This window comes from Punica granatum, chromosome 2 (assembly GCF_007655135.1).
Source record: "Punica granatum isolate Tunisia-2019 chromosome 2, ASM765513v2, whole genome shotgun sequence".
Taxonomy (NCBI): domain Eukaryota; kingdom Viridiplantae; phylum Streptophyta; class Magnoliopsida; order Myrtales; family Lythraceae; genus Punica; species Punica granatum.
This window is the reverse complement of record NC_045128.1, coordinates 44424119-44437924: the sequence shown is the minus strand read 5'-3', so window position 1 is coordinate 44437924 and position 13806 is coordinate 44424119. Positions and strand designations below refer to the sequence as shown.

Below are 13806 nucleotides of genomic sequence, written 5' to 3'. Positions count from 1 at the left end.
CTTAGTTATTACTTATTTCTATTATTATTCCATAACTATTATATTTATATAATAAGAGATAAAAGTAATTTCGGCGTCTTTTTTTTTTTCCGTGTGAATCCTTGTATTCGGAAGCAATCACTATCCAACCAATCACTATGTATTTTTATATTTGCGGTACTCCTGCTAGTGTTTTTTGCTGGAATAATATTATCGTAGTTTACCAACCAAAATCACATTGTTACGAGTTGCTTCATGAACATCCTACTAGTGGAAGTGGTTGTGACTCTTTCCTAAAATACAGCATTAAATTAATAAGATTCCTGTGATAAGACATCCACTGAGATTGTTATCTGAATAGCATTGCACCCTTTTCAGTTTTAGGTGGTTACACATTGAGTTCAGCTGGCTGACTCCTTACTGTCATTACTTAATTGAGTTCCTCACTCCATACAACCTACACACTTCATGGCCATTATTAACAATGCATTACAACACAGAGACGCTACTTTCTATATATAGCCTGAATTCAAGATGAGAGATCTCTATGCACTAAGTGACATTGAGACAAGGGAAGATAGCTTGAATTTACGGACTTTGCTGGAGTTCTGCGGCTGAAAGAGAATCTCCGTACTTGATCTAACGGTCACCTCCACCCACTCTGAAGCTGACACCCCTTCCGATCGATAATCACGATGAGTGTACAAAACCTGGAGATTTGATGGGGCTGCAATTTTCCATGGAAGATTGCATATGAATATGTGATATGATAAAACCATACAGCCCGAACAGTCCCAGCTCCTTTCGGGTAAAAACAGAAACTACAGACACATGCCATGCAAAAGTCAAACGGAAGACACAAGTATAAGAGCGGAAAATTTACCAAGTCCAAACATGCTTGTCTTCTGAATAACTAAACGACCAACTTTTGATCTTCTCACATTCCTCAAAGCCTGGATATCCTCTTGCTTCCCTTTAAATTCCATAAATTCTCCCAGAACATATTTATTTCCTTTAAGCTCCAATCTGCATCACAGTTAAGAAAACATTACCTTTTTTTCTTTTTTCATCGAATATCAATCATTGGAAGGATAGGTAATCTGCCCATGCCTTGCAAACAGTGAATTCAGAACTACGTCCTGAGAGGAGTTAATGAAACTGGATAGCTAATGCAAGACTCATTATAAATGTAAGCCAGAGCCCAACGAGCATGACAAGATGATGTTTGGACAGCTTTTCAGACAAAAATTCTAGTTAGATGGAAACTTCCAACACTGTATGCTGGACTGAAATTGCCCATTCTGCTGACAAGAACTAAAGTTTCGGATCATAGATTTGCTCATGCCTCCACATCCCATGTCCTGGATCTCCATACAAAGGTATCAACAATGGAATAAACCTTGACTACAGAAAGCAGGGAAAAGAAGAAAAGGTATGAAAAACAAAATGATGACAGATCCTGATCAATCCAATCTGCCAGCCTCAAGTTCAAAGAAAATCAAGCCATAGCTAAAAACTATGGCTTGGAGAATATAAAAGCTAAATGATCACCCAAAAGGCTAGGAACCTAAACTGTTAAACATACATTGTCAGACAAGGCTACAGAGCAACTATATCGGATTTGAGCGAATGAGAGGCAGGAAGGATACATGATTCAGGGGAAGATTAAACCAAAGAGAAAACAAACCTATCCCACATTGGCGCAGTGCTCAAAACAAAATTAAGTTGCTGATGTATGGATTCTTGTATATCTTTCTTTCCACCCCGAAAGGTACCCTTGAACCAATCTGAGAGCACATTCTTCGCTTCCGGCTTCAAATGAGCCCATTGTTCATAAGTAATGACCTCGGAAGGAAATTGATTTGAACCAATGGCACTGGGGAAAAGAAAGGGGAAGAGAGAGAGAGAGAAGAAAGGTGGGAGTTAACCAAGGCAAAAGTGTAAGGGTAAAGAACTCAAGACATACACAAGTAAATGGTTGAAAAGTATCAGCACATGAGTTCAACTGGGACAGAATCTAAGTTTTTCAACAGAAGACCAGCCCCCAAGTGGTCTTTCATCTACTCTTTAGTTTATACTCAACCCTATGTATTGAGATAACTTTATCTATCATCAAGTAATTTGTCCCAGAAAAGACTCTTTGGGTTAACTCCCAGCTGGGGCCTGAATCGTGGGCCTGTGGGCAGACCAAGTCTCATCGTGTGTACTCTTTTCCTTTTTCCTCCCTTCTATTTTTTATGGTAATAGTGTACATACTATACGTAAACGATATATATATGTATATATATGCTTTCCATGAACGAAAGCTTTAATTATATACTATATCTAAGAGGAAAACAAAGAGAAATCATCACAGAAAAGACCCGCTTTATTAGCTATTAGGATTTCTATTTTATTGTACTCGGCCCACGGACCTCCCTTGTAACCTAAAAAGAAAAAATAAAAGCACGAACAAATTAAGAGCTCTTTCTTCCGTTGGTTTAATGAAAGAATTAGATAATGCAGCATCTCAATTTCGTAAAAACTAGTCTCTCTCATTTCATACCAGAATTTTGGATTAGGTAGTATAACTTTGCAAGAGAAGTATCCCTCAGGAAGAGCAATCCCTCTTTGCTCAAGGTATGCTTCGAGAACTGAAGCCTCCCTTCTAGTCTCCACTATCTGAAATAAGGATAGTAACCAGAAATCAAATCATTAGTTGAGCGAGCTGCGGAAGATGTGAGTCAAGAAGCAAGGTCATGGGCAGCAAGAACGTGTTATCACTGACTTACAGGATTAGGCAGGTTTTGTGATTTGTGCTTACGATCACTGAAACAAGACCAGCTGCCATCTGCATCAACCGACACAAATCCTGACAAGTTCTTCACCGAGATCACCACAGCCTCCCTGAATGGAAATTTACATAAGATACATCGATACAGGTACATCAAGGCAGATGATAAGAGCAGGAGCAGCAGATGGTGAAAGGGAGGCCTCTCAGTCTCAGGCTAAAGAGTGTTTCCTTCCAGTTCCATCCAATCAAATCAAGGCCAAGCCATACAATCAAGAAATATTATGTTCCAAAATGTGTGTGGAGGGGGGTGGCGTGCTTAAAGAGGATGGGATGGGAAGGGAACCTAACCTACTGGTCACGAGGACCAAGTCGATGTTCTGCCTGGAACCTGTATCAGGGTCTGGAATACGGAGACCCACATAAGCCTTCCCGCCGTGAAGCTTTTCAAGTCTGTGAGAGAGAGAGAAACAGAGAGTGGATTTAAATTTCATTCGGTTTCTAATCTAATCTAATCTAACCAAAAAAAAAAAAAAGGATGGAATGGAAGAGCAGCGAGAGAGATGAGAGGAGGTGAAGGTATACCTAGAGGCAACGGCGAACAGAGCATTGGAATCGGAGGTCTCGACGTCCATGATGTCGTCGTCACGGAAGAAGAAGCGCCGAAACAGCCGATAGATGACAAGGCCACACAGGATTTCCACCCACATGGTTTTTGATGATGATGATGCTCCGGCCTAGCGTCTTCGTTCGATCTCTTCTTATCTCGCCGGCCGAAAGTGGAAAACCGATGAGTAGCTGTATCTTCCCCGGAGGGCGGGAGGAAGTGAATGAATCGGGATGGGCTGAACAGAGCTGCGACTACATTGATCTCAGCACAGCAGCTCAACTCCGATGTGAAGGGGGCACAGAGAGAGAGAGAGAGAGAGACCGCGGAGAGGGAAAGAAGAGGGAATGGAAAAGGAGAACGCGTAGCGCAGAGAGAGCTGCTACGTACTCGTACTCTACTCGATATAACGAAACTTACTACTTTTCTTCCTATTAATTAATTTAATTAATGGATTGATAAGAAATTGAAAATTATGGACGGTGTTTTTCTTCTTCTTTTTTTTTATACATTTATTGTGAACGTTTAGTTCGCTGTGATGTAATAAACAGATAAATGTGTAATGGCCATGGATATGAATTGACAGGAAATCGAGTTGCAACACTAACAAACCCTATCTTTTATCCCCTCTCACGCTCACTAAAGACTCGAGATTTGTTAAGGTACTATTTCCATTCGCCATTTTGAAGATTTTCGATGCTTTGTTTTCTGCCGAAAATTTGTCAGAAAGGAATGGCACGGAGTTTATGAGACATTGGAAGGCTATTTGCGGATCTTGTTAAGTAAATTTTGAAAAGGTAATAGTGTGTTTGGTTTTAGAGTTGAGTATAGTTGAGTTTTGATTTTAATTGAATTGTAATGATTGTGTTGTTGAATTATAATAAAAAGTATGAAAAAAAGATAATTTAGTATTAAAAATTGAATTGAGTATAATGGAGTTGTATATGAATTTATGTATGGAATCACCTTTTTTTACTTTGAAGAGTTAATTTTTATTGCGTAGTAATTAAAGTTAAAGTTAAAATCTTAAAATTCGATTGCAAAATCTAACGGAGTAAGGTTCCTGTCATTGCCCAAACCGCCATAAAGGCTGCACTGCAGACATCTAAATTACAAGTTTCAGTCTTTTTATAGTCTTAAGATTGAATGTAAATACTGAGTTGCTGCAAATTTTGCTCTTTTTATATCTGCTGCAAGTTTGATCTGTTACAGACTTGCTGCAAATTGGGTCTTTTGGTTTGTTTCTCAGTTTGGATGAGAGGTGTATCCTGTCTGCTTTGTACATATCTGAGTGGATTAGTGGAACTTTTTCTCGGATCCCCTTCTTTCTGTCTTTTGATTCCTTTGGATGTTTTGCTCTTTCCCTATAGCTGTCGTCTTTATGTTTTCTTGATTTATGAATGCATCAGCATGTCTATAGATATAGAACGCCCATTTCTACTAGTATCTTGATTTCTTCTACAGGTTGGATGAATTTTTTTAAAAATCGGGTCAGATTCAGCTTGGTAAAGAAATCGAGTAAAGAGTCAGTTGGTGCACTTACGTGACATAGGATCCATGCGGCAAAGTGAATGTCCTCTTGATGTCATGTCAGCGATGTACGACTAATTTTAAAATGAGGGAGTGTCGACGGTTATTTTACAAACTATAAGAAATGTCATCGAAATTTACCATAAAAATTAAAGAAAAATTAATTAAAAAAGTTTAACATTGTTCATCTTCTTCAAAGCTAGTCGGAGTTGGGTGAGCTTCCAAGGCACCGAGGCTCACGAACCCTGGGTCCGTAGAAGCAAGGCCCGGGAGCCCTTGGTTTGTACATAAAGAGCTAACCAAGAAAGGGGCTCGTGAGCCCAGGGTGGCTTGGGACCTCGAGCTCCTCATAAAGCTCAAGCCTCTCCATGAGGTCCCGAGCCAAATCTGGCTCGGTGAGGTTAGATATGGACTCACCAAGGTTGAATCTAGTTCTCTAAGCTCAAGGGAAGCAGGGAGGGTGTCGTAGTTTCGCCAGAGGTGCAAGTCTAGCAGCGGCGACGACGAAAGAGTGGTGGCAAGATTTTGAGAATTTGATGAATAGGTAAGGAGTAGTTTGCGTGTCCGTATTACTTATAATGTATAGGGAGGATAGGCATTGCAATCCGTAATTGCGATTACGATTACGTATCAAAACATACATAGTAATGAGTATTATACACGTAATAAATGCGTAATAGAATTTTCATTCATGCAAACCAAATGCAACATTACTAATAGGAACGATAGGAAAGGCAGGGAAGCAGGCATGAAGCAAAATATTAACATTCAATTAAATTATGTTTTACATCCATTAAGATATTCACGTTGGAAGAGTTCAATCTGGTTCAAACTGAAATTAATGTGGACTCAATTGAACTCACCAAATGATGAAATAAAAAATTCATTCATATGTTTATTTAAGTTGCATCTGGCATGCAACCCCACAGTCCAACTGCTTCAGTTCAGTCCCTCTTCTTCTCACCCCCAAGCCTCAAAGCATGGGCCACGGCACCAAGTGACACTGCACTTAGTATTAGGCTTTCTATTATTCGGTACGAACCCCATCACGAGAAATTTTGATTCAGATCAGACTGAACCAAGTTTGGTTTGACTTGATTAATATGGGTTACTTCATTTCGATTAGGTTAGAATCGCATGAACAACCCTTCTTATTATTTGCTCACTACGAAGGATAGATTATGGTTGATTATTATTAGATGGGTTACGGACGATTATTATAATAATAATAATAATAATAATAATCCTCCATACCATATCCCCACCCCTCCGAAAATTGCAACCAAAAAAACTCAAGGCACAACTCTCCCCTATTTGAGGATTACTGCCCAACTCTGCCATGCATGTACTTCACTCAAGACGGACCATATCCTCCGCATCTGCACATAGTAATCCTTACTTCTAACTAGAAAAATCTTTTGAGAAACCATCTACCAGAAAGATCGCTTCCTTTGGCTTTGAGGGGAAAAAAATTTAAAATTTAAAAATAATAATAATAAAAGTATGATATTGCAAGTCAGTACTTCTCAACTGCAGGGCGATGTAGCATCAAAACCACAACCTCACCGTGAAACAATTGGCAGCAAACTTAACTAATATATGTTGCCCTCTTAAAAGATTTTAGAGACTTACTTATTACAACCTCGGAACCAATAGAATATTTCATACATGTTTTAGGTGTATGAACTCAGCGGCGTATTTTTGTCAAACATCCCTTGGGACCGGACAGTGAACAAGAATATATGAATTTATCCATCCCTTCGAACCCAGGAGGGGGGAAAAAAATGAAAATGCATAGAAGCAGCTGACCAGCACAAAACAAGAAAACCCTCATTCTTCAGAGTCCCCACACCTGCCCACTAGACCCCAACCGTCCGAGAGATACTTTACTTAGGCTTGCAAAAAGCTTGCATACTTTGCTCCCAAAAATAGCCTCTGAATACACAGAAGGGCATTCTTTGTTACCTCCGCATTCTCATGATTCAAAAGTTTCATAACCCGCTCTTTTGCCTTGAGGTCCGCCACTATGACCCGCCCTGCAGGATGACACTGGATGAACTGCGAGAGATCAAAGCAAGCAACAGCCAAAGTTCTTGGATCACTCGACGAGTCCAGAATCGTGATAAGGACCCTCAAAATCTGCGGCAACACCAAACTTGATCACGTTATTTCATAATCCCGCCAGCTTAGTGTTGCACAGTTTGTCAAGTTTTCAAAATGGAATTGCCACCTTATTAGAGTCCACACAAACACACGCCCTGTCATATAGTTAATCAACCTATGCAAGAAGTAACAAGAATATAAACCTGGAAATTGTTCTCTTCAAAGCTCATGATATTCTCACGCCAAAAGATAGGATCTTTGTGCATTGGGGACCAATCAAGGTGGCCGCGGAGGACTTCTTGTTTGTATTTGTCAAAGGAACTTAATCTCTTGATGTTATCCCTCAACCCTTCTTCCAGCTGACTTAGAGCATCCAATAGATCCTATCAGATCAGATGGCATCATCACCCAACCAAAAGGATCAGAAAGTAAGGTCATTTATTAACCCCCTAGATGATTCAACCAATCCATTAACTAGCATAGAAACTCAAAGAATGTGAATATGACTGCAATTTTATTATCATAAGTAAAGTTTGTAGGACTTTCATCATGCCCAAACCAATGGGATTGCACGCCAGAATCATTTCAAGGGCAACTGCAACAAAACACTAAGCCGGTTCACACAGTGGATTCAGCAGCAACCATACCTTTTCTCCTATGTTTTGGACATTGTTATTTCATTATAGCATTTAGCAACTAGAAGCACACATTGTGCAGGCACACCTTGTCCCCATAATTATACATTACTAAGACCGAAATTGGAGGCAGGATACAACAAAAGTGAATGAAATAAGATACGATATGGAAGGTGTAGGCTTTAATCCTAGAGATAGATAGTTTATAGTACATTCATGCAAAATCTAACTTAAAGATAGAGAACCTCCAAGGGCTAGCTCAAGGGGTCTAGCAATACTCCCTCTAACTGTATAATTAGCGAGGCCAAATATATGAAACCCACTCAGACATGGAGCCCTTGGAAGTCACCTCAGCTGTGATTGCACTAGGAATAAACCCATCGAGTAGACGTAGAGACACCAGGTCACATAAGTTGTCAGAAAATGAAATATTTTGCAAATGAAAAATTTTCAGCATAATGAAATCCTTTTGGGAGTTGGAGGTAACAAGATCTATCTCATTTAACAACCTCTTCAAGATGTTTTTTTGGAGCACCACGTGACAGCCGCACATTCATTTAGTAGCTCCATGACCAGCGATTTTGCATCAAATTTTAGTATCTTACACAGTTGAAAGAACCTGATAAAGATATAACATATCTAGTAGGATAATTATCCCCATCCCAGAAACATGTTTTAAGAGAGAAATAAAGGCGAGAGTTTTAGATAATGAATAGAGGTCAAAGTTAGAGCAGGCTGATTCATCTAAAATGAATAGATGTCAGAGTTGACTATTCCACAAACTTGTTAAATGCTAACTTCAAGGATAAAATTTAAGAATATCTAAAATTCATGGATATAACTTGTGGATACTTCCATGCTGCCACAACTTCTTCACTCAAATCCGCAGACAATTAGACATTTGATGCTAATGAAAGAGCATACAAATCTCTCACCTCATCACTCCATGCCTGAGCTTTCAAGCTTTGGACAATCTGAGGCAGCCCAAGGTCAACCATCTGAGCCCCAAATGTCCCTTTGGGCAAAAAATTCTTAAAGGTCAAGACAACCACCCTGACAACCTAGTAAAGCAAGTGATTCAATCAGTCCAAAGATCACATGTGTGGTATATCAACATTGAAAACAAGGCCAAAATTACGAGTACTGCTACATGTAGGCAACGCCCAAAGGGGGAAAGGAAAAGGACATGCCACAGAAGTAGATAAGCCAATAACCTTCAACTTTCTCAAATAATGTTCCCTATTACACTAATATGTAGTGGAGTCTGCTAAAAACTTTCCGGGTAATCATAAATAAAATGTTGTAGGGCCACAGCCAAAGCTGACTTTGATTGATTGGAGATGAACCGACAATGCAAGAGAGTAATTCCATACCTTTTCTTTGGTGGAACTCTTGACAACATCTATTAGTCGCGGGAGAATTCCAGTAGTGGCCAAGAACTCAATGGCAGGTTCATAGTACGATAAAAGCCAAACACAGAGACAGGTTTCATAGAGAAGCTGTCACAAAGAAGAGAGGGAGTAAATTCCACGATATTGACAGCTGGATATCGCAAGTTAGAACCAGTCACTTGTAATGGCAAAATTTGGATTTTTTTTTTTTGATAAATAAAATTATGAGCCAGCAAATACCTGGATAGATTGCTGTGTAGACGCAGGAGATATTAAAGGAATCAACAGCTTGATTCCATCTGCTTGAACAAAGGATGATCTGACTATGGGTTCCTTAAGCACTGCTGAAAGGCAATTGATTGCAGTTGGAATAGCCCTACTTAGGTGAGAAGGTTTTTTCAGCTGCAATTGAATCACGCAACCAGACATGGAATGACACTATCAGCTTTAATTGGACTTTCAAAAAAAATATTAGCAAAGCAGAATTAATTGAATTCCTGCTAAGAGTAATAGAAGCAGGTACCCATAATTGGGAAAATTTGACCCCTTACTTTTAAGGCGCTATGATTCTTGAGGAGGACGGTGGAACTAGAAGGATATAACTTTTACCAATCCTAGTAAATGGAAAAATTTATTTGACTCGATTATAAGCTGCAGTTCGGTAGTGCAGTCCAGATGGCTCGGTGTTTTGCATTCCCGAATATTTTGTACATCCTTTAGTACAGGGGTTTGCACTCTCTTGGTGCTCTAATTACTAATATAAGCTAACCCTTTCCTATACCAGGTTCAGGGTGCACACATTCACATAAGTGGTAAATGGATTAACAATAAACGAACCTGAGCACAGAGCCATTCTACCAGACCTTTCAGCACATCACTAATGGTGGTGATCTTTTTCTTTGAACTTGATTCCTCTCCATTCACAAGCCCATTCTCTGTTTTTGGCCTTGCACTACAGTAATAGCAATAAGCATAAACACATATTTCTGCACTAATTTATTTATCACTGGTGTAGATGGGCAAGTCTGAAATCTTAGTACCTTAATATTAGAGCAAGAATCTTACAGCTTTTCTCCTGTATGAACCAATTACCCTTCCAGAGCAACCTGAATATTGCAAAACCCATATATTTGTTATGTCTAGAGAAATATTCTGATAATAGAGGTTTGGTTTCTGCTATTACTGGTTCAGAGAATGCTATCTAGACAAGATGAAATCACAATCAACACAACATTTATCAACCAATTGCTGATATATCATAATCCAAATTTGCAGTTTTCACTACAAATGGATTGATCATCGACGACTTTTGAAGGACATTATCTCCTGTGCTCTCAACATTTGTCTCTCTAGTAACCAATTTTTGGTGCCACAAACTCGCCAATTCTGCAGAACAGAAGACCGTTCATTACATCCTATTATCGTTATGTATTCTAAACAATAAACACGAAACAACTTCAAGAGATAATACGAAACTGGAACTTGAATGGTAACGAGATGAAAATATTCCTCTTAAGCAATCGATTTCAAATTAAGAAGAAAGAGATTTACTGTAATGTAAGACATTATGAATGCCCAGAAATTATATTAGCAGAATGAAACATTTGATCAGAAAGAATTCGAAAATGTGAACTGCTCTAAAGTACTTAACTTAGGAAGGGTTCATATGTGTCTTCATTTGCAAGAGACTTGTCATGGAATAACCTGGCTCTCTTCGGGTTTGCTGCAAGTGAATGTAAGCAAGCAATGGGTAAATAGGTCAAAGTGGGAAGGTGGCAAAAAGGAAATGTGAGGTCAAGCAGTTACCAGTAAGCATCTCATCGATGAGAGCTAGAACATATTCAACTGTTTCTTCCTTGAATATGTCGCGCAAGATGCAAACAAAGACCCGAACATAAGCTGGGCCATCCTGTCACCACCAATTGGAGTAGTAACTTAGGTAAACAATAACATACAAAATTATAATAGGGTGGTCCAGTTTGAGTCTTTGACTCCAAGCACTTGCGACTTAACTGTGATGAAACATAGAAAGGCAATGCACCGGGAAGATATATAATTTGATTTTCAAGAAAAGGCAAGGCAAGCCAAGCCAGTAGAGAATTACGTACGTCATCCAACAACTGGGCACGGTAACTTTCTGATCTTTTATCATAACGCCTTAGCAGCTGAAGACAAGTCCCAGTGATGAGCTTAGTTGTCATATATGTCTCCCATGGGATGTCCCTCTCCAAAACCTTGGAGAAAAGAGAAACAGTAAGAACGTGAGAGTTGGGTGCGGTTCCAAATCATATTTCACTATTGACGAGAAGGAAAAAATCATAGTCAGAAAAGGTGTTCCAGCAGATCCAAGGCATCAAGTGAACTGATACTGAAGGATGGGCTGTTTCATATCATATATGAACTACAATATATCTATTCTTATTTCAAGTAAAAGAAAGAAGTTTTATCGCGGTAGCCTATGATCACATATATCGTATGAAAAGATTTTCTTCTTCTTCTTCTTCTTTTTTTTCCCTTGCTCGGTTATCGTATGAAAAGATTACAAAAATCAATACAGAGACATAGACATGATGGAGAAATCTCATATCCAGCACAAAATAACTCATCTTATCTTTCTGGTAGAAGCGTATATATTAATAGATGCAGAGAGAGAGAGAGAGAGAGAGAGAAGCAGGCGAGGAGAAGGACCAACACCAACCAACCTGTTGCGTGGTTAACTCAGCAGGGTCCATTGATACAGCGAACTGTAATTAACCCTGAATTCCCGGGTCGACGGCAGCAACAGGGACGGAGATCGAATGAGCAATTCGTAAGTAACAGGATCCAAAAAAGGGGGGAAAGTTTCAGCCACAGAGATCGCCAACTAACAACAATAAAGCAGAGAGCTTTGGAGAAGGAGATGGTTGACTGGGATGTTTGCTGAGAGGAAACGCAGCAAATGCAGGAAGAAGAAGAAGAAGGGGACGGGGAGATGGAGAGAGAGAGAGAGAGAGAGAGGTGGGAGGAGAGAGTCGGGCAAGGCACCTTCCTTCTTCCCGGGCCTTCTCAGTTTGTCTCGTAGCTCATCAATTGATGGGGATTGGGATTTGGGATTTGCGTCTACGAAGGGAAGGCAGATCTGTTGTTTTCCTGCCCGTCCTTTCCAACGGTGCGGCTGCTGCCTGCTAATTCACGCTTTGGATAATAATCTAATTTTATCCTGCTCAATTCTATACTTTTTCAAATTTAAATATATAATCATTATTATTTTATTTTCTTTCTTTCATTTAATAATAATTTTCACTAATATCTTTTTATAATCATTTTTTAATAATAAATTTATCATCTACTTTCACATCTATATTACATACACATATATATATTCTCGCACATCAATATATTTGTCAATACTTATAATCATTATACAAAATCAAGTTAAGTTGAATCATAATCCAACTCGAAAACCCAAATGCAAGCTTAATGACTAGTCATCTAACCCTAAACCTTTTTTCTTTGCGCTTTTTATTTTATATTGATATTACTTTGTTATATATTCACGAATTTTATACTATAAAATTTTAAAATAAATAATATCCTTGAAATTATCTAATATATAAATATATAAATACATTGCGAAAACTCGAAAAAAAATTATTATGAAAATGTAAAAAACTCTAGGTATATGTTAATGTATAGCCGATGCGAAGAGTCAATCTTCCATGAAAAATGTGAAAAACTCAGGGTATATTTATTGATGTGCAGCATATGCTAAGAGCCAATCTTCCATGAGCGAAGGGTTACGAATGGAAACTCCTCATCAATCGAATGAAGAGTTTTAGTGAGTTCTTGTGGGAGGAGTTAAGTTATATAATATGTAGATGAGTACCAACATGAGTATCTCAAACTTGTTTCTCTTAAATAAAATTTGAATTTCATGAATGAATGAAAAAAAATAATCACTGAGACACACTTGAGCTTAGCTAGGATCGTAATTGGACCGACCCGGCTCGATCGTCGATTCGTCTAGGCTCTATTGGGCTTTTTGGATGTCATGTCATGCACACTCAAAATAATAATAATAATAATAATAATAATAAGGAATAAATTAATTTCTTATCCTCAACCTTTGTCTACTTTTTTGTTTTCGTCCTAAATCTATTTTTTGTTCAATTCTATCCTAACTATTACATAATTTTTTTTCATTTTAATCCTACTATTAATTTTTCTGTCAAAAACTATGTTTTCGTCCAAAATATTTTAAAATATATTATTTTATTACTAGTTAATTTTGAAAAAAAATGAAAGGGGTTTGAAAGTATAATAGTAAAAATAACACCACTCAACATAAAAAAAAATTGACATTCTAGCGCAAATTAAAAAAATTTCACGATATAATTGAAAATTTTTTTTACCGCACAACATATTGTCGATTTCCGTAAAAAAATTGATGGAATGTTGATGTGGTGACTCTAGGGTAATTTTTCAAAAATTAGAATTTGAGAGACTTAAAACAAATCGAATAAAATAATATAAAAGAAAACTGATCGGTATCGAAGAATGGGGTGGGTAGCTGGAACCCAATTTGAGGATCCCAAGTGCTCACCCCTTCCCCCTTACAAGGTTGTGAAGGGTAATCAACCTCTATTAAACTAAATTATTATCACATTGGGGAAATGAATTCACTAACGTGCAATAATTACAAATACACTTTAAATTATGCTTATAAATAATGATCATTATCCGAGTAAATTACACTGGACATACAAACTTTATTGCAAATGTAACACTTTGGTACAAACTTTAAAAAGTGTA

General features: G+C 38.2%; 2 protein-coding genes across 2 annotated transcripts; both read right to left on the bottom strand.

Annotated features, from left to right (window-relative positions):
- Positions 1-285: 285 nt before the first annotated feature.
- On the bottom strand, positions 286-3765 carry LOC116195253. Its single transcript, XM_031524267.1, has 7 exons — positions 3335-3765; positions 3101-3202; positions 2751-2865; positions 2525-2640; positions 1667-1855; positions 863-1005; positions 286-706 (listed from the first exon to the last, which is right to left on the bottom strand). The coding sequence occupies exons 1-7, from the start codon at positions 3457-3459 to the stop codon at positions 525-527; spliced, it is 972 nt and encodes a 323-aa protein (XP_031380127.1). The 5' UTR covers positions 3460-3765; the 3' UTR covers positions 286-524.
- A 2689-nt stretch (positions 3766-6454) lies between these two features.
- LOC116195252 (V-type proton ATPase subunit H-like) lies at positions 6455-12111 on the bottom strand. Its single transcript, XM_031524266.1, has 11 exons — positions 11718-12111; positions 11124-11249; positions 10822-10924; positions 10666-10738; positions 10056-10121; positions 9853-9967; positions 9256-9417; positions 8998-9123; positions 8560-8685; positions 7193-7372; positions 6455-7025 (listed from the first exon to the last, which is right to left on the bottom strand). Exons 1-11 carry the CDS (start codon positions 11745-11747, stop codon positions 6777-6779), a joined length of 1356 nt encoding a protein of 451 aa, XP_031380126.1. The 5' UTR covers positions 11748-12111; the 3' UTR covers positions 6455-6776.
- Between the last annotated feature and the right edge of the window lie 1695 nt (positions 12112-13806).